At 41.7% G+C, this 23,245-nt stretch overlaps 2 protein-coding genes across 10 annotated transcripts in view; both read right to left on the reverse strand.

Moving 5' to 3' along the window:
- The window catches only part of TAF1 (TATA-box binding protein associated factor 1), a 68,313-nt gene extending 58,913 nt beyond the window's left edge, over positions 1 to 9,400 (reverse strand). For 2 of the 8 annotated variants that reach the window (XM_057719239.1, XM_057719241.1), the window contains exons 1-8: positions 9,222 to 9,398; positions 8,089 to 8,203; positions 7,833 to 7,949; positions 4,417 to 4,536; positions 3,052 to 3,293; positions 2,438 to 2,656; positions 1,824 to 2,042; positions 1,259 to 1,466 (exon numbers count right to left, since the gene is read on the reverse strand). In XM_057719239.1, coding sequence (XP_057575222.1) covers positions 1,259 to 1,466; positions 1,824 to 2,042; positions 2,438 to 2,656; positions 3,052 to 3,293; positions 4,417 to 4,536; positions 7,833 to 7,949; positions 8,089 to 8,203; positions 9,222 to 9,341 — 1,360 coding nt within the window. In that variant the 5' untranslated portion in view covers positions 9,342 to 9,398. Of the gene's footprint in view, positions 1 to 1,258; positions 1,467 to 1,823; positions 2,043 to 2,437; positions 2,657 to 3,051; positions 3,294 to 4,416; positions 4,537 to 7,832; positions 7,950 to 8,088; positions 8,204 to 9,221 lie in introns of those variants that run through there. The other 6 variants (XM_057719244.1, XM_057719240.1, XM_057719243.1 and 3 more) reach the window with 6 other exon arrangements.
- A 5,896-nt stretch (positions 9,401 to 15,296) lies between these two features.
- LOC130842542 (rho-related GTP-binding protein RhoG-like) lies at positions 15,297 to 22,979 on the reverse strand. Of its 2 annotated transcripts, none has more exons than XM_057719195.1 (2): positions 22,878 to 22,979; positions 15,297 to 18,856 (listed from the first exon to the last, which is right to left on the reverse strand). In XM_057719195.1, exons 1-2 carry the CDS (start codon positions 22,977 to 22,979, stop codon positions 18,266 to 18,268), a joined length of 693 nt encoding a protein of 230 aa, XP_057575178.1. In that variant the 3' UTR covers positions 15,297 to 18,265. The 2 variants fall into 2 exon arrangements, with proteins under 2 accessions (XP_057575178.1, XP_057575179.1); XM_057719196.1 differs by having other exon boundaries at positions 22,747 to 22,879.
- Between the last annotated feature and the right edge of the window lie 266 nt (positions 22,980 to 23,245).

The following is a 23,245-nucleotide window of genomic DNA, read 5'->3' on the forward strand; positions in this document are numbered from 1 at the left end:
CATGGGCTCAATAGTTGTGGCTTGCAGGTTCTAGAGCACAGGCTCAGTAGTTGTGGCGCATGGGGTTCGTTGCTCCGCAGCATGTGGGATCTTCCTGGAGCAGGCATTGAACCCGTGTTCCCTGCATTGGCAGACAGATGCTTAACCATTGCACCACCTAGGAAGTCCCTGCAATGTTTTTTTATAATAGTCAAAATTTAAACAGCCAAATGTTTAATAAGGGACTGATTAAATAAATTATGGTAATAAATGATATGGTAAAATATGCTAACAATAAATGTAGTAAAATATGTTATATTTAAAATACAATAATTATTGGTAAATTATGAAAACATCCACATACAACTACTATATAACGAATAAAATGTTTAGATAGAATGGAAGGAAAAAGGAAAAAAACTATTTCTTAGATTTAAAAAAGATGTTTTTGGTTCTCCTCTGAATTATAAAAGAAATCCAGATTAACTTAAGAAAATTTGGAAAATACAGAAAAGGTATAAAGAAAACCGAGAAGCTCTTTGTGATCTTACAAACTAGAAAGAACCACTGTGAATCCCATAGTATATTCCTTTTTAGTAAACTTTCTGTTTATATCGTGTGCTTTTTTTTTCACTTATGCAAACAGGGTATCAAATATGCCACTTCATATCTGGATTTTTTTTCCATTTAAAATGTTTCCCATGTTATTAAAAATTTTTATGAAGAACTTTAAATGACATAAAATAATATTACATTAAATGAAAATCATAACCTGTAAAACTGTACCTACAGGAATGAGCTCAGCTACATACACACAAAAGACAGAAAACTGAAAGCAAAATACACCAAAAAGCTAAAGCTGATAGTCTCCAGATGGTGGGGTTACCAGTGATTTTTGACACTGTACTGTATTTTCAAAATTTTCTACATTAAGCATAGCATACATTTTTGTGTGTGCATGTATATTTAAGAAGAGAGAAAGCAAATTCTAGAATGATAAAGATTAAGGGCCTCTGGAAACAAAAGCAGACTATCAAGACAAAAGCACTGTTATAGTTCAGAAAGATCTTTAACTTCAAAGTAGTCTTCACATTTTTCTAATGAGAAATCAGAGTCCATCTTACCTTATTAATAGTGTAAAAAAATCATTACAGACTAGCATCAGGGCTCAGATTCAAAACATTTCACTGTCTCTCAGCAGCCAAGATCACAGCTAAGCCTACTTAAGAGGACTAAGATAAAGGACAGTGTGCTGGACACAGCAGGCATAGATGCACACCTTGTTGAACATTGTAAGCCATGGCATTCCTAGTCATGCTGGAAGGAAGCCAGCCTGCCAAGCTTGCACGCTGCGGTTTTGTGCCTTTGTGTTTGACATCTTCCCCATCCCAGATGATATCATCCTCCCAATGCAGCTGTGTCACCATCAGGAAGTTTTCATCAGCCAGAAGATCACTGCCACTGCTTTCCTCAAGTTTCCTGAAGTCCTACAGAAGTAGGGGAGGAACACAAATCCCTGAATGGTCACTGGTCAGAGTTCCCACTCCAAATCCCACAACAGGAACATCAAATGTGGTCCCTGACTTGAGAGAAGTACCTGATAAGGAAGGAGTATCTGCCTTCTCCCACTCCTAGTCTGGCACAGAACTCATTTCACAAACAGAATCCTTGCAATGGGACCAACTTGCCAGGGTGATATATCACACCAAACAAAAGGCTTAGACACCTCAGTCTCCCACCAAAGAAACCCTACCCAGTGTCTCTGCAATTGAAAAGTAAAGTTAAGTAAAACTGATAGGGCCCTGGGCACAGTGACTCCTTTCTTACACATCAGTGTTGCTTACCTCCATCATTCTACATTTCACCACAGGTTCATGTTCCATCTTTCTCAGTTTGAAGCCATAGTCAAACCCACTGCCATCTTCAGGAACACCCAGCATATCATACCACAGTCGAGCAGGCCCGTAACGCCACTCAGCCACTCTTGGTTTGGTGTCTGTCACTTTATCTATATCTCCAGTTGACTGGGAAAACTTGGACTCCACAGGAGCCATCATTGTGATCTGTAACAGAACAAAGTAGAAGAGGAGGAGGATCTCCTGACCCCAGACGCCCTAAGGCTATAGGGAGTTAACAGGCAGGGGGAGAACTTAGAGGAGCCATGAGGATGATTCTTGAACAGGACGGGAGTTAGAATGCAAACAATGGAATTATATCATGGCACACTCTGACTATCTTTCAAATTTCTTATTCACCAGTGTATCACCATCTGCCTGCCCGCAATACTCTTCTATTACAATAGGGAAGGGACAGCCACTGGGATTGAAATCATGATTACTTAATGAAAATCAGCACAGGACACTGCCTGCTAAGGTGTTCATTTCAATTTAGACATAAGCTAGGGAGAATTCATTTGTTCCCCTCCTAGGTCTTAATTCCAGATCTCTATTTTGCCTACTTCATCATCAGAGAGACACTGCTCTGGAGGTGGTGGTGGAGCGTAGTCGTAGTTCCACAAAGACTTTTGGTTGACTTCTGATTCTACTGAGCACTCCACCTCCTGGATCTGCTCTTCTTGTATTAGTTCACGGTGCTTCTTCTTCCTCTTTCTCCGAGCACTCCGCCAAACTGATGGGACATTCTTCCCTGGTCCAAAAAGACGTAGGAAGCGTAACACCTAGAACACAAAATATGTTTCCATGTCAGAGACTCAATGTCAGATAGGAAAACAGTGGCCCTGAGTCTGGAAACTCCCTTGAGGAGTCTACCCAACTGTGAGGAAGGGATCAAGAAATGCTGAAGTCAGATTTATAACATCCATCAAAAAAGTGAAGTGTTCCTTAATAATTTGGACTAGTTCTTTTAAGATAGAAAGGACAATTTCTAATGAGAACTATATAAATCACATGTATTATCAATGCATAAAACTTAAAAAAAAAAGACCCAACAGAATATCACTGAATAAGGAAACCTTTAAATTCTACCCATTCTATATTCAGCATCTTAACAACACAACTTAGTACCTACAAGAGGGCAGTGGTTTGCAATGTGGGCATTCTCCATAGAAAGTACCTTCCCAGGACGAAATTCTGGGAAAAGTTCTGTGACACTCGGCAACAGCTTGGTGGCATCATGCTGCATAATCCCAGCCAATGGTAGAGTCAGCTTTCCATCCTCAGATTCTGCCTGTGTTGCTTCCTGAGGTCCCATCTCAGATTCTGAGTCAGAGGAACTACTGAAGTCCACTTTCTCTGAGGCCAAAGAGGAAGGGGCAATGATGGAGGGCAAGATGATGCCTTCTCCATCCTCAGACACTGCAACAAGGAAGAGAAACCCCTTTGGCATGTAACTGTGAGCATATTTCCTCAAATTCAGCCAATATCCACTCTAGGCTTAAGCATGGCTCGATGGCAGGGGATACAGTTCCAAGCACCCAGATTACCAGTATGCAACCCAGAAAACTCATTCCAACTCATTATCTCCCACCATCCCCAACTCACCTTGTACCTGGTACCCTGGGGTTGTGATAAGAGAAAACAAACACTATTACTACATTTACTACTTTCTGTACGTATATGAAGTTAAAGAAATGTGACCAATAGGAAAATTACATAACACTTTTATACCAGTCAGGCCTTATCATGTCCAATTCAGGGACCCATAAGCTGGAGAGATTTTTTAAGCCCACAGGGTAACCATGAAATCATTTAACATAAAATAAGATCTATGCCACAAAGTTACCAAATGCTATTCAGCCTGCAGACTAAAAAGGAAATGGCTTCAAACTCTAATAGGAGGCATTTAGGTTGACATAGGCCTCAAAATACAGGAGATCAAAGACACTGCTCTTCCCCAATCTTCCAGCCTAGAACAGGGTTACTTACCACTGTTGCAGACATAGGAATAGGGAAGATGATCACAAAAGACCCTGCCTTTGAAATTTCTGAATCTGACAGCTGGCTCTAAATGATTTATACACATTCTAGGTGCCTTCCCATTTAATCATTTCTTTTAAAGAGAGTCATCTAAACAGGTAGTTTCCAAATACCAGTACAGATCAGTTGCATCAGAAATTACTTGGGGGAATTCTCTGAAATCCCTGAGCTCTACCCCAGATCTTCTGAATCAGATTCTCCAGGGGTGAGACTCAGAAATCTGTATTTTTTAAAGACTTGAGGTGATTCTGATGGACAGCCAGATTTGAGAACCACACTGACCTACACTACTTTTTCTTGAGAACATGTTAAAATACTGTTGTCAAATGTTTTAAAAGTAAAATTTCCCTTTAACACTGAAATTTGAAAATTGTATGAATCACTTCTAGAAGTTGCATCCTTTCCTAGCAGCTTAATTTTAATAGCCCCCTATGAGCATGCCAAAAATCTGCACCAGGAATGGAACTTGCTCCTTAGACAAAAGTAGACGGTCCCTACTTACCACCCGTTATAGCATCCTGGTCCTTATCCTTCTTCATTGGTCCTGGGGGTGGAGGTGGAGGAGGCATCAACTTGCAATCAATGTCTTCACAATCAGCATCATAGTCATCCTCATCATAATCTAATAAAACCAAGAAAGTGATCTCCTCAATATCCAGAATGTCACACAACAGCCTTGACCTCCTTTGTCATTCAAGAATTTAAAGCACCACATGAAGAATTATGCAGATTCCTTGAGAATACACAAGAGATGCAGCCTCTGCCTTCAGAAAGAGATGACACCATATCACCAAATGCTGTAACATTATGAATATCTCATACAGGAATTTAAGGAGCTCCTAAAAAACTGTTTAAAACCTTTGCTCCTTCTCCTGGTCAAACCCTGTTCCTTTATTTTTACCCTGCTCAATCTCATAATTGAATTTAACATTCTTATTTCTCTGTCAGTTTAAGACTGGACTTTTTTCTCACCTCCCAAGTCTCTGACACATTTTTTTTCTGTCTACCTTCTGTAGTCTGTTATTCTTTTCACTACCCTTCAACCGCTGGCATCACTCAATACTTAGTCCTGAACACTTTGCTTTTATTCCTCTATACACACTCTCCATTCTCTTTCTCAAGAATCACCTTTGTCCAGACTAAACTCAAATCTGTATGTCGACTCAGCTGCTCTACAATTGCACTGCATGTTCCGCTGCCTAAAGAGCCTTTCCATTCAGATATTCAAAACTGCATTTCATATCACACTGAAATATCCTTCAACTCTTTTAAATTCCCCTTTGTTATTATCCATACCACCTCCATCCTCATTTTCCCAGCTTATGATTTTAGCCTCCTGTCTCCTTCATCAATCTCTTACCACCAACACACCTTTTCCAATCAATCATTAATAGTAGTCGTTATAGTAAATTCTACTCATTGAGCTCCCATTATGTGCCAGGTATTTTTAGCTATTTTATCTATAATCCTTCCAATAATGCTGCAAAGTAGGAATTATTCTGACATACAGAAGTTAAGTGACTTACTCAGGGCCATACAGTTTTAAGTGACAAAGTCAGAATTCAAGCCTGGTTTAACAACAAAGTGTCTTTCCAACACACTTCCTCACTCACCAAGTCCTACCGATGTTGTATCAGCAACTCTCAAGTCTGACCCTGCCTATCATTTTCCACAACTGTCACCCTACTCCAGACCTTGATAACTTTTGATAACTTTACATCCAGCCCACAACAGTCTACAAGTTAGTCTGCCCCTTTACCCTTTTTGTAATCAAAACCCTAAAGCAACAAGTATCACTTTTCATTTTCATTTAGGAAGGAAAGACAACTAACATTTATGGAGCATCTACCATGACACTGTTCTATGTAGGTGCTTTCTTTCATACCATGTGATAATGAACTTAAATTCCCACCAAAGTCCTATTAATGAGGTAGATATTAATATACTTATTGCAGATAAGAAAACTGAGGGATTATTACAAATGAGAAATCCAAGCCTCAGGGACTAAGCAGCTTTCCCAGGGTCAAACTAAATATGGAGTCGGGACTTGAACCTATGACATTCTGACTTCAAGGTCCATTTTCTTTTCATTATACCATCCTGCTTCTTACTCAACAATCTATGTCAGTTTACAATTCTTTATATCATGAAATCCCAAGTAATGTGTACATAAAGATGCTGTCAAATTGCTCTATGGTTGGTTCTTACTGTTTGGCATGTGTTTTCCACTTCTTTCAAGAAAACCTGATGGCCAGTCCCCCCCACACTACTTGCTAATTTCTATCTCCAAATCTTTATGAAAGCCATGTTTCCAAACCAAAATGCCCTGCTACTTCCGCTCTGTCAAACCTTATCTTTCAAAATTTTGTTCAGAATTCACCTCCATGAAGCCTCTTCTAATGACCTCCACCTACTCCTAATTATTCCAAAGAAACACCCTTGTAAATCAAGCCATGTGAAGGGGCCAATGCCAGGGAAGGAGGAAGCTAAGGGTAAAAATGAAGGTACCCTCAGAGGACAAGAGAACTTGGAAATGAGCTTCCCAGAGTACTGAGACTCTATCAAATACAGCATCCTCCCTTTCCAGGTCACCTCATACAACCCAACTAAGAACCCTCCACCTATCCTCCTTCCTTACCATCCCTAGCCAAGACAACAAATCCAAACCTGAGAATTACAACATCCCCTGAAGATTAGAACTCCTACCACCTCCCCCTCAGCCTAATTCAGGGTACTCAAACTAATAGTTATGCTATTTGACTTAGCTAGTCTGGCAGCCCTTCAAAACTATACAGAAATATGAGCTGGCAACTGGTTTATGCCTTCTTATTATGAATAATTATGTTTTGCATTCATTGATCTCACCTTCCCCAAATGGTAATATCCCTGGAAGTAAGGCCTGTATCTTCTATTCTTCTAGGTTACCTCTTGTGCACATGGTACAGTTAATTCTCTTTATATAAGAAGCACCCAAATCCATTAACTGGCTCTGAAGAAACTAAGTTCAGCTATTTACCAAGGTTTTATCTACATTTCTCAGCAGTCTGAAATCTAATTCAAAGAGGTGGAAAATAAATAATGAATAACTTCATACAAAAGTCTCAAGCAGTGAAAGGTAGTACAGGGCAGATGAACTATGACCAGTAGATCTAGGTTCCAGACCACAGAACTGAGCTCGAAGATCAGAAAATGGATTTTATTATCTTTGTACTATACTATCACAGTTTGTACCACATAATGGGTGCTCAGTGTCTAATAAACTGAAATATTGAATTAATCAAGGTCTGCCACTAGCTAACTATAGAATTTTTGATAAAGTTCCACATTTTATTGAAGTATTCTGAAGTTCAAGTTTTCCATATCTATGATGAGGTTAAGAATAAATAATCGCTAAAACCCCTTTGAACTCTGACATTCTGATTCTATAATGTACCACCTTAAACCAGGGAGAAAAACCTATTTTGTAACCAAATATTAAGTGCACTGTGTCAGCATACAGGTAGTGAGTGATTAACGGAAGTTGAACCAATAAATACATGTGCTCATTTATATATGACAATGCATACTTAATCCTTCTTGAACTACCAATTCATTGAGAGCAAAGACTGAGTTTACATAGCATCTAAAGCAGTACTGTGAACCCCGTAGGTACTCAAATACCAGATTATAAGGAGAAAATCATTATCATTCTTATTTGGCATTCACCAAAAATTTGGGACTAACCAGTATGAGGAATAAAAGCCTGTATATAATAACACTGCCCCAGAACACAAAAGGAGAGCAGCTACTTGGAACTGAGCTGACAAAGGGAGAGAAGCAAAGACATAAAGAGCAGAAACAATGACAGAAAGCTTGGATAGAAACAAACTGGACGACACAGCAAGAAAATGTACTGCAATGCTCTTATTGAAGAATCACCTGCATGGCAAAGGGGCTGCAAGGTCCCCATTGTTTGCTGATATCTTCGGCTTTCATCTTCTGCTACCTCATTGATGTCTGAATAGTCCACAGCATCTTCTGTACTCCTGATCCATCCTATAAAAAGGGGGAGGGGGGTAAATCTAAACAAAGAGCAAGTAACTTTCACTCCCTTAGATAATTCCCAAGGAAAAGCACACGTACAATAAGTGGCTAGCCTCCTCCCCCATCTTACTCCCTATGACCCAGACTTCACCTTCATCATTTACCAGGGCACCTTCAGTCGCAGTCAATTCTTCATTCGCTGTGAGTTCAGTGATCAGGCTGCCCAGACCCAAAGCCCTCAAGCCTGCCAAATGTTTCTTACACTCCTGAAAAAGGACAGCACCAGAATCAAAGACAAAAACTAAACCTAAGTTTCCCACACCACGAGGTTTATTTCCCATACCCACGACAAAGCTATAAACCCATATGAAAAACGACTCAGCAGCTTGCTGAAAGGAGCATCCCATTTGAGAACTGTAAAGTACATCTTCCACTAAACTCCACATTAATCTGATCAACACGGCATGTCCAATTTCATCACCATCCTTTAAAGTAATCTTCAGATTATTCAAGGAACCACCACCAAGACTAAATAAATGGAACAGCAGTTCCCTGAATAAAGGCTAAGGAAACTGAGATCATTCTAATCTGAGAAAGCAAGGCAAGAAGTTTATTGTTATCTTTATTGTGTGTTGCAGGGAAGGTGGGATGTTGGTCAATATTCTCTCCTTGAGAAGATAAATTAAGATAGGTGAGTGTCAGTTGGGCACAGGAAACAATTTCATGAATGTTGGTGAACGGTGGGAAAACTATGTTAAGAAGTGCACTGGGACCAGAAGGGGTCTTCCCTGGATTGTTTGAACATTGGCTGTTCTAAGAACTGGGCCTGAACCACATGATTTGGTGCAGGTCCTGTTCTCTGGCTCTAGAGCCATCTCTAGTCAGCGATGTAACAAAATGCAGTTTCAAGAATCTGCAACAAGATTCCCATAGCAACGGTTTGAAAGCAATCTCACGACGTTACAATGTTATTTTCCCTCCTGCCAGGTCAGGAATAACTAGCTCCAATCAGCGCTGCTGATGTCCCAGAGCTTGCCTACCGTTCTCCCCTCTTGTGCCCACCCTCGCCCAGCACTAAGCCTCCTTGCTCTCCGTTACTGCACAATCTACTAGCATGGCAGCGGCTACTCTTGTCATCTTCGTGTACGCTGAGTTCGCCCTCTCACTGAGGGAGGGCCACATCTCCGTCTCTTCTCGTTTCCTAAGCACCCTCAACTCTCCTCACTCCCCCTTTTCCTCAGCCGATCCATCTACAACCCTATGTACCCACGCCCACACCCTCACATCGTCCAAGACGCTTTCCCCCTCCAGCTGCCCGGCTCCATTGATGTTCCCGAAAAGGAAACCGGTTAAAGAAAATGGGCCGCCTCCAGCGGAATCTTCATCGCTGTCCGTGTCCGACATGATGGCGGCATCAGTGCCAGCAAAGGCTACGGGCAGCAGCAAATCCAAGCCTGACCCCATTCCCCGGAAATAAAAAACTGAGTCGCCCAGAAGTGACTCACAGAGTTCCTTGACCCTACCAGCCCCCTACCGGAAGCGGAACAAAAAAATAGAACCGGAAAGACCGCCCGTCCTACGAAAGGAGAATTGGTATCACTACCTTACTAGCAGCTTCTGATTGGACTATACGCGATCAGGAGGCTGGATCTGTGAAAAGCTGTTGGTCAAAGAAACTTCGGTCCCGCCCCCTTCCACTTTTCTGCGCAGGCGCCATCTCAGTGCACTGGAGGGAGAGCAAAGGAACCTCCTCCAATCAGAAGCCGCCTCCTAAGTCATGTGATCTACGTTCTGTTAACCGCACGTCACCACGCCACAGTACGCGGAAGTAAGGATTAGAACTGGTATTTCTTGTCTGTGGTGTCTCCTCTCGTAAGGCTTCGTCCCAAGGAGAAACTAGCTGTCTCGTACTGTTCCAAAGGTACCTTTGCAAGTTAGTGTTGAATTGACATTTCCCCATAGAAATGGATTCCCGCCCCTTTTCTTTTTCAGGAAATATGGAAATAAAAGATAAGGAAAATGAATAGCTGACCCTTCACCTAGATTCATAATTTTAACATTTTGCTAGGATTTTTTTTCCTGAACCACTTGAAAGTGGGTTACAGATATCGTGATTCTTCACCCCTAAAAATAGACTTTTTTCTGCATAACCACAATACCATTAGCACATCTTTAAAACTTAACATTAATTCAATATCTTTTAACATACAGCCCCTATTTAAATTTCCTCAGGACTTCCCTGGTGGCACAGTGGTTAAGAATCCATCTGCCAATGCAGGGGACACGGGTTTGAGCCCTGGTCTAGGAAGATTCCCACATGTCAAGGAGCAATCAAGCCTGTGTGCCATAACTACTGAGCCTGTGTGCCACAACTACTGAACCTGCACTCTAGAGTCCCTGAGCCACCAAATAAATCCAGAAATAGACCGGCACAATTAATTGATTTTTTACAAAGGCGCTCACAGCAATTCACTGGAGCAAGAACAGTCTTCTCAAGAAAGATTTTAGCATCTGTTGATGATCCTTGCCGGAATCAGTTATATTGGGAGAATGCAAAAGGGTGATTTTTCTAATTCTTAATTCCTTCTACATTTATTAACTGGATTTATTCAGTAAAGAAGAACTTTCCCTTATCTCCTTTCTTGCATTTTTATTTTAACGTGTTACAATCTAACACCATCATTACCGTTTTTGATCCTCAAACTGTTGCAAATTTGTGCAATTTTGGAACCACTTCACTCTGGCTCCTGTGTCCTTTTGACATGACCCCATTAGTCTTTGAGCACTTCCTCGCTTTTTGGCACAAGATGTTCCAGGTTCACTCTGTGCATTCCCTGTCCTGGATCTGATATAAACTATTTTTCCAAGGAGCCCTGGTTCCTTTTAGTGGTTAATGGTGTTTAGAAACTGGGGCATCAGGACTTCCCTGGTGGTCCACTGGCTAAGACTCTGCGCTCCCAATGCAGGGGCCCCAGTTCAATCCACATGCCACAACTAAGAGTTCACATGACACAACGAAAGATCCTGCACACTGCAACTAAGACCTGGCACAGCCAAATAAAAAATAAATAAATAAATATATTTTTAAAAAGAAAAGAAACGGGCATCATTGCTTGTAAGCCCTTTCAGTGGAGAGAGCTAAAAAATTTTGAATGAGTTTATACTAATACCTTCACTTCAAATCTAACACCACAGTGTTCTCCCTTGCCTTTCCCAATTTCATATTTGTATCTTGCTTCTCTTACAGTGAAAACTCTGGTTCCCACCACCAATATATTTACTCTTTTCAGAATTACAAGACCAATACCACTACCAACAATTAACCTAAGCAAAGTTCAGAAGTTCTTTACAATTTTCTGTCCTCAGACTATATCTCATTATGGATATACAGTATACTGTGTTTAAAAATTATGCAAATCATTTTTTTCCTCTGTGGAGTTGTTTCTGTTGGTATTCAACTTTAGGATTTGCTTTATTGTCTTTTTTTAATAAAAAGGATTAAAATTTTATAAATTTTTTATTTATTTTTATTTTTTAAATATTTATTTATTTGGTCATGCCGGGTCTTAGTTGAAGCAGGAGGACTCCTTAGTTGTAGTAGGTAGGCTCCTTAGTTGTGGCTTCAGAGTGCCTTAGTTGCAGCTTGCTGGCTCCTTAGTTGCAGCACATGGGCGCCTTAGTTGTGGAATGAACTCTTAGTTGCAGCACGCATGTGAAATCTAGTTCCCTGACCAGGTATGGAACCCAGGCCCCCTGCATTTGGAGCATGGAGTCTTATCCACTGAGCCACAAGCGAAGTCCCAAAATTTATTTTTTTATTTTTTATTTATTTTTTTGGCTACATTGGGTCTTCATTGCTGTGCGTGGGCCCTCTCTAGTTGTGGCGAGCAGGGGCCACGCCTCACCACAGTGCACGGGTCTCTCAGTGCAGTGGCCTCTCCCACTGCAGAGCACAGGCTCTAGGCATGGTGGGCCTCAGCAGTTGCAGCACATGGGCTCAGTAGTTGCGGCACACAGGCCCAGTTGCTCCGCGGCATGTGGGATATCCCCAGACCAGGGATGGAACCTACGTCCCCTGCACCAACAGGCAGACTCCTAACCACTGTGGCACCAGGGAAATCCCCAAAATTTTTATTTTTTTAAAAAAATGTAAACTTCTATGTGGTTCAAAGTCAAAACTATATAAAAAGCTATTTCCAGAGAAGTCTTGCTCCCATGCCTATGGCCTTTGCCCCCTGCCCCATTGCCACCCCCTCCTGTAAGTAACCATTTTCATTAATTTCTGGTTTATCCTTCCTGTGTTTATTACTTTTTCAGTTGAGGTGTAATTGACATTAACATATTAGTTCCAGGTGTACAGCATGATTCGCTATTTGTACTTTCTGTGTTTCTTTTGGCAAATATATGCAAATGAGTGTATATATTCTTATTTCTTCTTTTTTGTTACACAAAAGATAGCATACTATATACATTCTTTTCACCTTGCTTTTTTTTTAATTAATTAATTTATTGTCTGCATTGGGTCTTCGCTGCTACACACGGGCTTTCTCTAGTTGCGGAGAGCGGGGGCTCCTCATTGTGGTGGCTTCTCTTATTGCGGAGCACAGGCTCTAGGCACGTGGACTTCAGTAGTTGCAGCACATGGGCTCAATAGTTGTGGCACATGGGCTTAGTTGCTCCGCAGCATGTGGGATCTTCCTGGAGCAGGGATTGAACCCATATCCTCTGCACTGGCAGGCGGATTCTTAACCACTGTGCTACCTAGGAAGCCCCCTCACCTTGCTTTTTTTTCACTTACTAATATAGCCTGGAAATCACACTGTACCACTTCATAGTGCTCTTCCTCATTCTTTTTTTATGTCTGTTTAGTACTTCACGGCATGGATGTCCCATGGAATATTTTAATAGTAGTTACGTTTTCTAGGCCAGAGGACAAAGGTCTGCCAAAACCTGCATCTAGCTGAAATGCACTTTGGTACTGAAAAGTTAATAGAATACTATTGCTATACTAAAAGGCAAAATGGAATATATATTTTTAATGTATCTTATATTGTCCCTTGATGCTTGTGCTTGAGGAAAAGCGGGTTCAATGAGAGGTAGATAGAGGCTTGTGGAATGTGGAAGGGGACTTAAGATACTACAAATATTAAAGTTTCCATTCTTGACTCAAAATGTGGTTTTGCATTAATTTACTATATGTATATGACCCAGCAATTCTACTCCCAGGTATATACCCGAGAGAATTGAAAACATATCCACACAAAACCTTCTATATGAAGGTTCACGGCAGCATTATTTGTAATAGCCAAACTGTAGAAACAATCCAAATTTCCCTCAATTATGTGTAGATAAAACATGGTATATCCATACAGTAGAATATTATTCAGCAATAGAAAGAAATGAAGTACCCGTACGTGCTACAAAATGGATGAACCTTGAAAATATTATGCTAAATGAAGGAAAAGAGTTCCAAATGACCACATATTGTTTGATTCCATTCATATGAAATGTTCAGAAAAGACAAAGTAGATTTGTGGCTGCCTAGGGCTGGGGGTTGATATGGGGATTAACCACATGAGGGATCTCTTCGGGGTGATGGAAATATTCTCAAACTTAATTTTGGTGATGGTTGCATGACTCAGTAAATTTACTAAAAATCATTAAATGGTACACTTGAAATGGGTGAATTGTACAGTATGTAAATTATACCTCAATAAAGCTGTTTTTAAAAAAACAAAAAACATGGTTTTGCCCTTCCTTCCTCATGCACTTACTAGTGTACCAGCACTATTTACAGTTGCCAGCCAGGATTAGGGGTTATGGGGTTTGTTTTTGGGGGGGGGGGCGGGGCAGGAGGGGATCGAACCCGTGCCCTTGGCAGTGAAAGCACAGAGTCCTAACCACTGGACTGCCAGGGAATTCCCTAGTTCATTTTTATAACAGGAAGATTTTCCTGAGATAATTGGAAGAGGCAAAATATATATATATATATATATATATATATATATTTTTTTTTTTTTTAGTTCTAAATGCAGTATTCTTTTTTTTTTATTTTTTATTTTTTTTTGGGGGGGTACATCAGGTTCAATCATCTGTTTTTATACACATATCCCCGTATTCCCTCCCTTCCTTGAGTCCCCCCCCTCGAGTCCCCGCCACCCTCCCTGCCCCAGTCCTCTAAGGCATCTTCCATCCTTGAGTTGGACTCCCTTTGTTATACAACAACTTCCCACTGACTATTTTACAGTTGGTAGTATATATATGTCTGTGCTACTCTCTCGCTTCGTCTCAGCTTCCCCTTCACCCCCCGCCCCCTCCCATACCTCGAGTTCTCCAGTCCATTCTCTGTATCTGCATCCTTATTCTTGTCACTGAGTTCATCAGTACCATTTTTAGATTCCGTATATGTGAGTTAGCATACAATATTTGTCCTTCTCTTTCTGACTTACTTCACTCTGTATGACAGATTGTAGTTCTATCCACCTCATTACATATAGCTCCATCTCATCCCTTTTTATAGCTGAGTAATATTCCATTGTATATATATGCCACATCTTCTGTATCCATTCATTTGTTGATGGGCATTTAGGTTGCTTCCATGTCCTGGCTATTGTAAATAGTGCTGCAATAAACATGATGGTACATGTTTCTTTTGGGATTATGGTTTTCTTTGGGTATGTGCCCAGGAGTGGGATTACTGGATCATATGGTAGTTCTATTTGTAGTTTTTTAAGGAACCTCCAAATTGTTTTCCATAGTGGCTGTACCAACTTACATTCCCACCAACAGTGCAGGAGAGTTCCCTTTTCTCCACACCCTCTCCAACATTTGTGGTTTCCAGACTTTGTGATGATGGCCATTCTGATTGGTGTGAGGTGATACCTCATTGTGGCTTTGACTTGCATTTCTCTGAGAGGCAAAATATATTAAATGATATATATTATCTTTACAACCCAGCCCCTAACACAGTCAAGCCTATAACATAGGAGCTTGATAATTTTTTACTGAATGTAGTGTAGTAAGTGAGAAAAATCACTGTCAGGGAACCACTGTCATTACTGAACCATCTGTCATTATTGAAAACCAGGAAATGAAGCTAAATCCTGAAGATGAGTAAGTGGGGGGTGGGCAGGAACTAGACAATCAATGTTAGCAGGGCAGACAGTTCCTTACCCTGATTATCTGATGTAGAAAAATAAGTACAGTTACACATAGGTTCCATGTGCAGTATAACAATTATAGTTATTTCATCCTTTGCAAGTTGAAAAGCATTTAGAAACCACTCAAAACAAAGGGGTGGTGGTGAGGAACTGCTTTGATTTTTAGAAAGCAACAGACCCAGTAAAATCAGAAAAGTTTATTACCATGCCTTATGAATAATTTAAAAGTGATATTAGCATGTTAGTCTTCATACAAATTCCTTTTAAGTATAAAAACCAAGATGTCAGTGCATGCTTAAGACTATTAAATCAAACCAATACAAAACCACTCTCTCAAACTTGTGGATCACACCTCCATTTATTAGAGGACACACGTTTGCCCAAACCAAACCCAGGCTTACATTTGGGAATTTGCCAGGCAAAGGGAGAGCAGGAGTCACTATTAAATTAAAAGCCAACCTAAAAGATTTCAGTAGCTAAACAGAACATTCCCAGAGACCCAGGTGACAGCCTTGTTTCTAACCCCTTTCAACCATGAAGTCCTGTGAGCACCCAAGGTGGCATCAATCAGAACATCCTGAGGCTGCAATACACTCTCATTTGGCTGCCTCTGGGAAAACCCAGTGACTCTACACAAGGGCAATGGGCACAATGCCCAGAAGCCAGTTGACTTCTACAGTGACAACATTACTGTAATAGCAGCCCCACTTTCCAAAGTGCTACTGGGCCTTGAGGAGGGCTCCCCTCACCCTCTTCCAGTTAACACACTTCTCATACAGAATCCCTGCCAGCCCCAGGAGGCCGAGTCACACACCGGAAAATAGATACAGTACATTGGAACTGAGATAGAAGGCAAGTGTTGCACAACAGTATTCATCCTGGATCCTCCACAGCTTTAGACAATCAACAGTGTAGAAATACACACCAATGAAGTACTGCGTGAAGTGGCAGGTACAGTGATGAAGGAAAAAGAAAACAAAACACTTTAGTCCATCGTGAGGCAAAAGGGAAACCAGAAGAAAAGGAAGAATAGAGAATTTACATAACCATTTTTTAAAAAATATTTATTTAGGCTGCACCCAGTCTTAGTTGCAGCACGCAGGATCTTAGTTGCTGCATGCATGCAGGATCTAGTTCCCCAACCAGGGATCAAGCCCGGACCCTATGCATTGGGAGCAAGGAGTGGTACCCAATGGACTACTAGGGAAGTCCCTACATAACCTTTCATCTTCTAGCAATACTTGATATTTGCTTGACCTCCAGTTTCCAGATTCCCCAAGAGTACGATTGCCAGATTTAGCAAATAAAAATACAGGATGCCCCTTTAAATCTGAATCTCAGATAAACAGCAAATAATTTTTTAGTGTAAGTATGTCCCAAATATTGCATGGAACACACTTATACTAAAAAATTATTGTGTTTTATCTGGTAACCCTATCCAGGAGGTTCAGTTAGCCTGAGGTTACTCTGATCATATCCCGTCAAAGAGCAACAGCAAGATAATCAAAAAGCAAAGCACAGGCACTTCACCCACCCCAAGGGGAGGTATGTGGTCCTTTTAGCTCCATTTCCCAAACTCTCAAAAATCCCATGCTATTCTGGCAGGGTGAGAGGATATGTGCACGGCAGAGTTGCCAACCACTATCTGCCAGGTAGAGAAGTTAATTTTTCCTCCTATATCAAATGAAGAAGGTCAAAAATAAAACTAGGGAGGAGCAGCAGGCCCACTGGGATATGGAATCTGACTCCTTCTGCCCGAGAGCAGGTTGAGCAACTCCAGCGAAACCCCCACAAGGGCGATGACAGCCCTGCGGTCTGGAAACTCAACCTATCCCAACTCTCTTGGAGCAACCTCAAAAGGCACACAGGGCTGAACACACACACAGGGAGATGCACAGAAGAGGGAGGAACAGGAAGAGAGCAAGGTAGCCTTTATAGTGACTCAGAGGAATGACAGAAGAAAAGAAATCTCAGTGGGAATCACAGAACCCCCCGACAATGACTGGCAGGACATTTTATTTGTTTGGTTTCATTGGTTTTATTTAGGGGGTTAATCTTCAATGGTCTTTCCTTAAAGCAGAAGGATGATGAAAGAAAAAAGAGCCACACAGACGCCTCAGAGACACAGCTTTTCAGAGGGATTGTTAATTCCACATCACCGTGCCCATTGTGCTAGCAGAATCTGAGAGCAGATCTGAACATCAGATCCCACAGCCAATGTACTAAGTGCCAACCCCCCTCCTGAGGATGGAAGAGGAACCAATAACAAGGCCATGGCTGGTAAACATTCCTCTCAAAGGCATGAAGAGGGAAACATCACAAAGAATAGGACCACATTATGCTTTTTTCACAGTCTCCTCCTGGGGAATTCCCAGTCCCTAGTAACCCAGCATCTCTGACACTGTGTTCCCAGAGATGTTAATAGGTGTTGCACGGGACCAAAAAACAGAAGTTTGGTGAAATAAGTTTGGGAAATATTGCATACTTATTAAAAGTTATAACTTCCGGCAGTAAAATAAACTATTCAGCATTATTTAAATCACTGGTTCCTGCCTTATCTGACCATAGAACCCTTTTAAGAAACAACTATTACCATCTCACAGAACTCTAGAAATGCTGCTTAACCATTATTGCAAAAATGTCTCAAGAATGGAAAGAGCATGTCAACATTGGGAATACCCAGGAATCACACATAAAATGGTTTCCAAAAATTAGTATATCAGAAAGCTTAAGGCAATGATTTGAAAGCTTGGAGAACCTTGTCCTTCTGTGAGGCATTTGCTCAATGGTAAATACAGCCAGGAAAGCTGAAGTTAGATTTCAAACAGCCAAGCAAAAGCCTACAAACAACAGTAACTAGGCTGCTCTGCTTAGTTGTGGCCTGGCCAGGACAGAAAAGAATAGCACTTGATGGCGTCTCCTCTTACCACTTCAACAGGGGAGACACACACACTCTCACTCTCTCAAACTTCCTCCAAAAGGTTCAGACCGAACTTCAAAGCAGCCAAGTACAAACTAGCCTCTCTTTGTTCCTCCAAAAGCTGAATAACCTGGAGTCTAGGGTTTCCAAGCGAAGAGATAAGTGGCTCACACTGGCATTGTTAAATGCTGTCAAAGGAATTCCCCCTTATTCTCTTCAGGTGCAGTCCCCAAGCAGAACCCCAAAAGCTATAAGAGGACACACTTCTTGGTGTTCTTCTTTGTGGCAGGGTAAAGCACAGCCCGGACAGCTTCTGAAAATACCTCATGGACCCCATCCTGCATCAGGGCTGAACATTCCAGATACTTCACAGCCCCCACCTGCTTAGCCAGGGAAGTGCCTTGCTGAGGAGTTGTGGGCACTAGGCTCTGTTCCTTCAGCTTCTTCACTGTCTCAATGTCACTCCGCAGGTCCCTCTTGGTGCCCACCAGCAAAACAGGTACATTGGGGCAATGATGGGAGACCTCTGGGTACCACTTATGCCTTACATTGGCATAAGAAGATGGGTTGCCAATGGAAAAACAAATGACAAAGATATTGGTCTGGGGGTAGGAGAGTGTTCGCAGTCGGTCATACTCTTCTTGGCCAGCTGTATCCCACAGGTTCAGGCTGACGATCTGGCCGTCCACAGATGTCTGGGCGCTATAGTTGTCAAAGACAGTGGGGATATACTCCTCAGGAAAGGCGTTTGTTGTGTAACTGATGAGGAGGCAGGTCTTACCTACAGCCCCGTCTCCCACAACCACACATTTGATCGTCTGCATTCTTCCCTTGGAGTCCTATGTACAAGAGAGAAAGAAAGAATGTTCACAGATGTTTGGTTAATTTAGGGAGCCTAAGCTGTATACACATTTCTTTCTGAGGAGAAAGGAGGTAAGATACCCTCCCCACCCCCCACCCCGCCACTGCCTGGCCTCCTAACACCATAGACGAGTCGGCTGGGAAAGGTTGTATAGGGCAAGAATTCTTACCATGGAGTCCATGGACTACTAGAGGATAGACTTCAGTAGATTCTAGAAGCCACCTCCTTAGTCGTGTGCAATATTATGCGCATAAGTAAATTTTTCTGGAAATAAGATCCAAGGCTACCATCAGACTCTCAAAAAGGACTGTGACCCCAAAAAGATTAAAAACCATTGTATACATAGATACTTATGTTACAGTATTATCATAAGGTCTGCATATACTGTACCAAAGGTCCTAAAATATAGCAGATGCTAAATAAATGTTAACTAATTTTTAAAAATTTGTATAGAAAGGAAGTTTCCACAGTTGCAACAAAAGGAAACACATCTCTCATTTTGGATCTGTGGCTATAGACTCAGCAAAGGAACACTGTTCCTGAAAAACAGTGACATTGTAATATTAGGAAGGTAGGTCAGTCAGACTCAGCCATATAGAGAAGTGGCTTAGAGTCCAGACTCTGAAGTCAGACCGCCTGGAGTCGAAAACCAGTCCTCTCTTTTCCTAAGCTTTGTGAACTTGGGCAAGTCTTTAACCTGAAGCTTAAATGAAAGAATGTATGTGCTGTATTTATTAGTGCCTGCCACATAGGAAGTACTCATTAAGTGTTAGAAGCTACTATGACTTCACAAAAATTTTCATTCTGCTGGGGAGGCAAAAGCTCTACAATGTGATTATAATGCTAGACAAACCAGGGGTCTCATCCCTTCTGATTTTATCTGAGTAAAACTACAGGTCATAACACCACTATATTCTCGTCCATTTCTTCATGAATCAAGTATCTGCGAGTTAATGGTACAACACAGATGATCTATCTCCAAGGAGCATGTTTACTATAAGCTCCCATGTTTATACTCTCATATTAATATCCTGTCAATGTGCTACCACGTCAGTGCCCCCACAGCACTCCATTTTCTTTAGCTTCTTAACTACTGCCCTAATTTCAGATACAATCCTTACAGCATTAACTTCAAGTGTCAGAACATGGAGGAAAGGGGACACATTATCATATGTATTTGATTATAGAAAAAAAATTGAGAATCAATTAGCTTCTCACCTTGGGAATTCGGGGGAATAGATCCATTCTCCCATCCTATTGTCTTATTAGCTAAGGTCTACATTAGGCCACATCATAGACAAAAACCAGACAAAACAAAACACCTCACTTTGGGTCAAGGTAAAGAAAAGTTGGCCTTCTCAGTATGCTTCGCACAGGCCCACTAGGGGTAGCTCTTTCCTCACACAGCCAATTCTAACCAGTGAGGCATTCCACCTTTAGAAGCCTTTCTTTACCTGGCACAGGGCCCACAGCTAAAAGTCCAGGGCCTAATTCAGCTCTAGTAGGCAATCATCCCAGAGTATTCACTGACCATCAGCTCTGTTTTTTTTTTTCCATCTAGGAACAGGCATGAGGATCAAACACACAAGGTCAATGGAAATAGGGCAAAGTCACCACCACATTCCTTGAGAAGAGCCTTCCTTGACTTTCCTAGTTGGGATTAATTTCTTTCACTTCTGATAGCAATCACTGCCTGTACAACTCATCTTCCCAGCCTCCTCTAGGTATCATCCAGTGTCAATGATCAAAGTGACTGCTTTCAGGACAACTGTGCATCTGAGGGGGTTGTTGAATCAGAGCAAAACTCTTAGGCACCAAGACCACTTTGCATTCCAAGTTCAGCTCCTCACTTCTTTAACTAGGAAAAGCTGTCTACCCTCCTTTCTACTTGTTTACATCTACCAGTACTCCTGGCATAAAATGATGTGCAGATGGGCACGCAAGTCACACTGATGGCAGGCCCACATGATGAAATGCACCTAGAACATCCCAGGTCTGAACAAAACCAAAACATCCTCACCTGTAGCAAACTCTCAGTGAAAGGGAGGGTTCAGCAAAAGGGGGAGGGGCTGCTTTGTACAGTTGACTCATTTATTCAGCCCATATATTCATTATATGATTTTCTCTACTTGTGTGTGTTTGAAATTCTCCATAGTTAACATTTAAAAATAATACTAAAAAATATAATCCAAGAGAATTAAAGACAGGACCTCAAAGAGATAACTGCACACCCATGTTCACTGCATCATTATTCACAATAGTCAAGAGGTGGAAGCAACCTAAATGTCCATCGATGGATAATTGATAGAGAAGAATTATATATACATTTTTATGTACATATATATATAAAATTCAGCCTTAAAAAGAAAAAGGAAATCTTTTCATATATCACAACATGGATGAACCTTGAGGACATTATGCTAAATGAAATAAGCCAGTCACAAAAAGCCAAATATTGCACAATTCCACTTACATGAGGTATCTAGAATAGTCAAACTCATAGAAACAGAAAGTAGAATGGTAGCTGCCAGGCGCTGAGGGAGGGGGAAATGGGGAGTTGTTTAAGGGGAATATAGAGTTTCAGTTTTTCAAGATGAAAAAATTCTAAAGATCTGTTGCACAAAAATGTGCATATAGTTAATGTTACTGTACTATACACTTTAAAATGGTTTAAAATGCTAAAAATAAAAATAATACCTTTTAAATGGCTGGGAGCTCTGAGAGAAGGCTAGACGTTAAAAGAGAAAGGCAAATATTCTGTTTATCACTGATATGAAAAAAGCTTGTTTCATTTAGCTCCAGCATCCAACACAATGATGTCCAGTGACAGATCACCCACAGCTTTCCCCTCATCACCACCGCTTTCTGCACACTCTCCCAGGTACTACTATGCACAATGCACTGCTAGGAGAGACTCAAAAAAGGGTTAAAAAAAAAGAACGATGATAAACGCTTATAGTCTTACAGTAAAGGCAGGACTTTTATAAAAAGGTAAACAATAAAACACAGTAATGCACGGCCCAGAGAAAAATAAGTTGCTATGAGGAAGCAAGGGGAAATTAAAAATTGAGAGCCTGTTATAGGCATTGTGTAAAATACTTTCACATATCTTTTTTAAGCTTCATAGTAGTATTGTGAAGTAGATCACTAAGTATGCCTCTAGGGTTGGAAACTGGAAGGGGCCTGGAGCTGCAGAGACCAACACCCCAGAAAGCATTCTTTTAACCTTGGAATTACAGTTTCTTTGAAATCTTCCAATCTCATCTAACAAAGCATCCTTCTTCACATGTACACTGCCCAGCAGTCAATTTTCTCCTAGGTTAGAGGCACAACATAAAAGACCCAGTAACAGTAGACAAGAATGCAGCTCAAAGTATTACTATTTCTAGAACATTCTCCTCTAAGTCTCACCCTTTCCAGATGTCTAATCCATTTGAAATCATTCTATAACTTTCCGAAACTAAAACGATTCAGCAGAAGACCCTCATTTTTATTTACTACTTTCTGCAACTTAGTTATCTACTAAATCCGGGAAGCTTTTTCACACTGAAGACTGACATTATGGTTCAAGTCCAGTCAAAGATGACTTTGAGACACTCCGGGGAGAAGGAAGCCATATGAACACTCCCCAACCCGGAGCCAGGGGAGACTATCTTGCGCTTGGAAACTTAACCAGAGAGGCAATTCTAGTGACCCATCGATAGCTACCGCAAGCCCGCTCGGCACTTCCCTCACATCCTTTCCACCAAGGGTCCTTCGTTCTGGGACTTCAGGTGGACTCGTGAGCCTGGGACTGAGAGGTGCCTCACGTCGGATTAACAAATAGGAAGAGCTGGCTCAATCTCCCCGGATATACATACAACTCACCCCACTCTCAAATCTCTTCCATCCAAGGAGTGGCTCATATACTAAAGCAACCGTCCCGCGGATGGGGAGGCTCGAGAAGAAAAAAGCGGACGAGGGGGCCTCCTGAGGGAATGGTTCTCGATAAGGATTACCCGGCAAAGTGGTCTTCCTCCTGCGCTGTTCAACCGCAGCGGGCTGAGCCTTCCAGACGTCTCCCGCTGGGCTGGGCAGGCTCGGCGGGCTGGGCGCCACATCCGGGAAGCGACCGAGTCCCGCCCCCGTCGTCGGACGCAGTCTCCACCCGGCGCCCCGAGACCTCCTGGGAAATGGAGTTCCAGCGCCCGCCGCTCGGTCTGCAAGTCATTGGCTTCTAAACTACCCCTTTGGGTAATCAAGGATCACTGGGGTCTGGACTCCAGCACCAGTTCCTCGGTTCGGAGGTCCCCGAGCTTCACATTTCCCGTGACTAAGTGAGGCCACCTCCTCCTCACCAGACACCTGTGCGCTCCTCAAGACAAAT

This window comes from Hippopotamus amphibius, chromosome X (assembly GCF_030028045.1).
Source record: "Hippopotamus amphibius kiboko isolate mHipAmp2 chromosome X, mHipAmp2.hap2, whole genome shotgun sequence".
Classification (NCBI taxonomy): Eukaryota; Metazoa; Chordata; class Mammalia; order Artiodactyla; family Hippopotamidae; genus Hippopotamus; species Hippopotamus amphibius.

Excerpts from the sequence above, each read along its gene's own strand:
- LOC130842542 (XM_057719195.1), bottom strand. The coding sequence starts at position 22,979 with ATGTGGCGCCCAGCCCGCCGAGCCTGCCCAGCCCAGCGGGAGACGTCT. Across the intron at positions 18,857-22,877 it reads GAGGAAGACCACTTTGCCGG|GACTCCAAGGGAAGAATGCA; the intron begins GTAATCCTTATC and ends TCTTGTACATAG.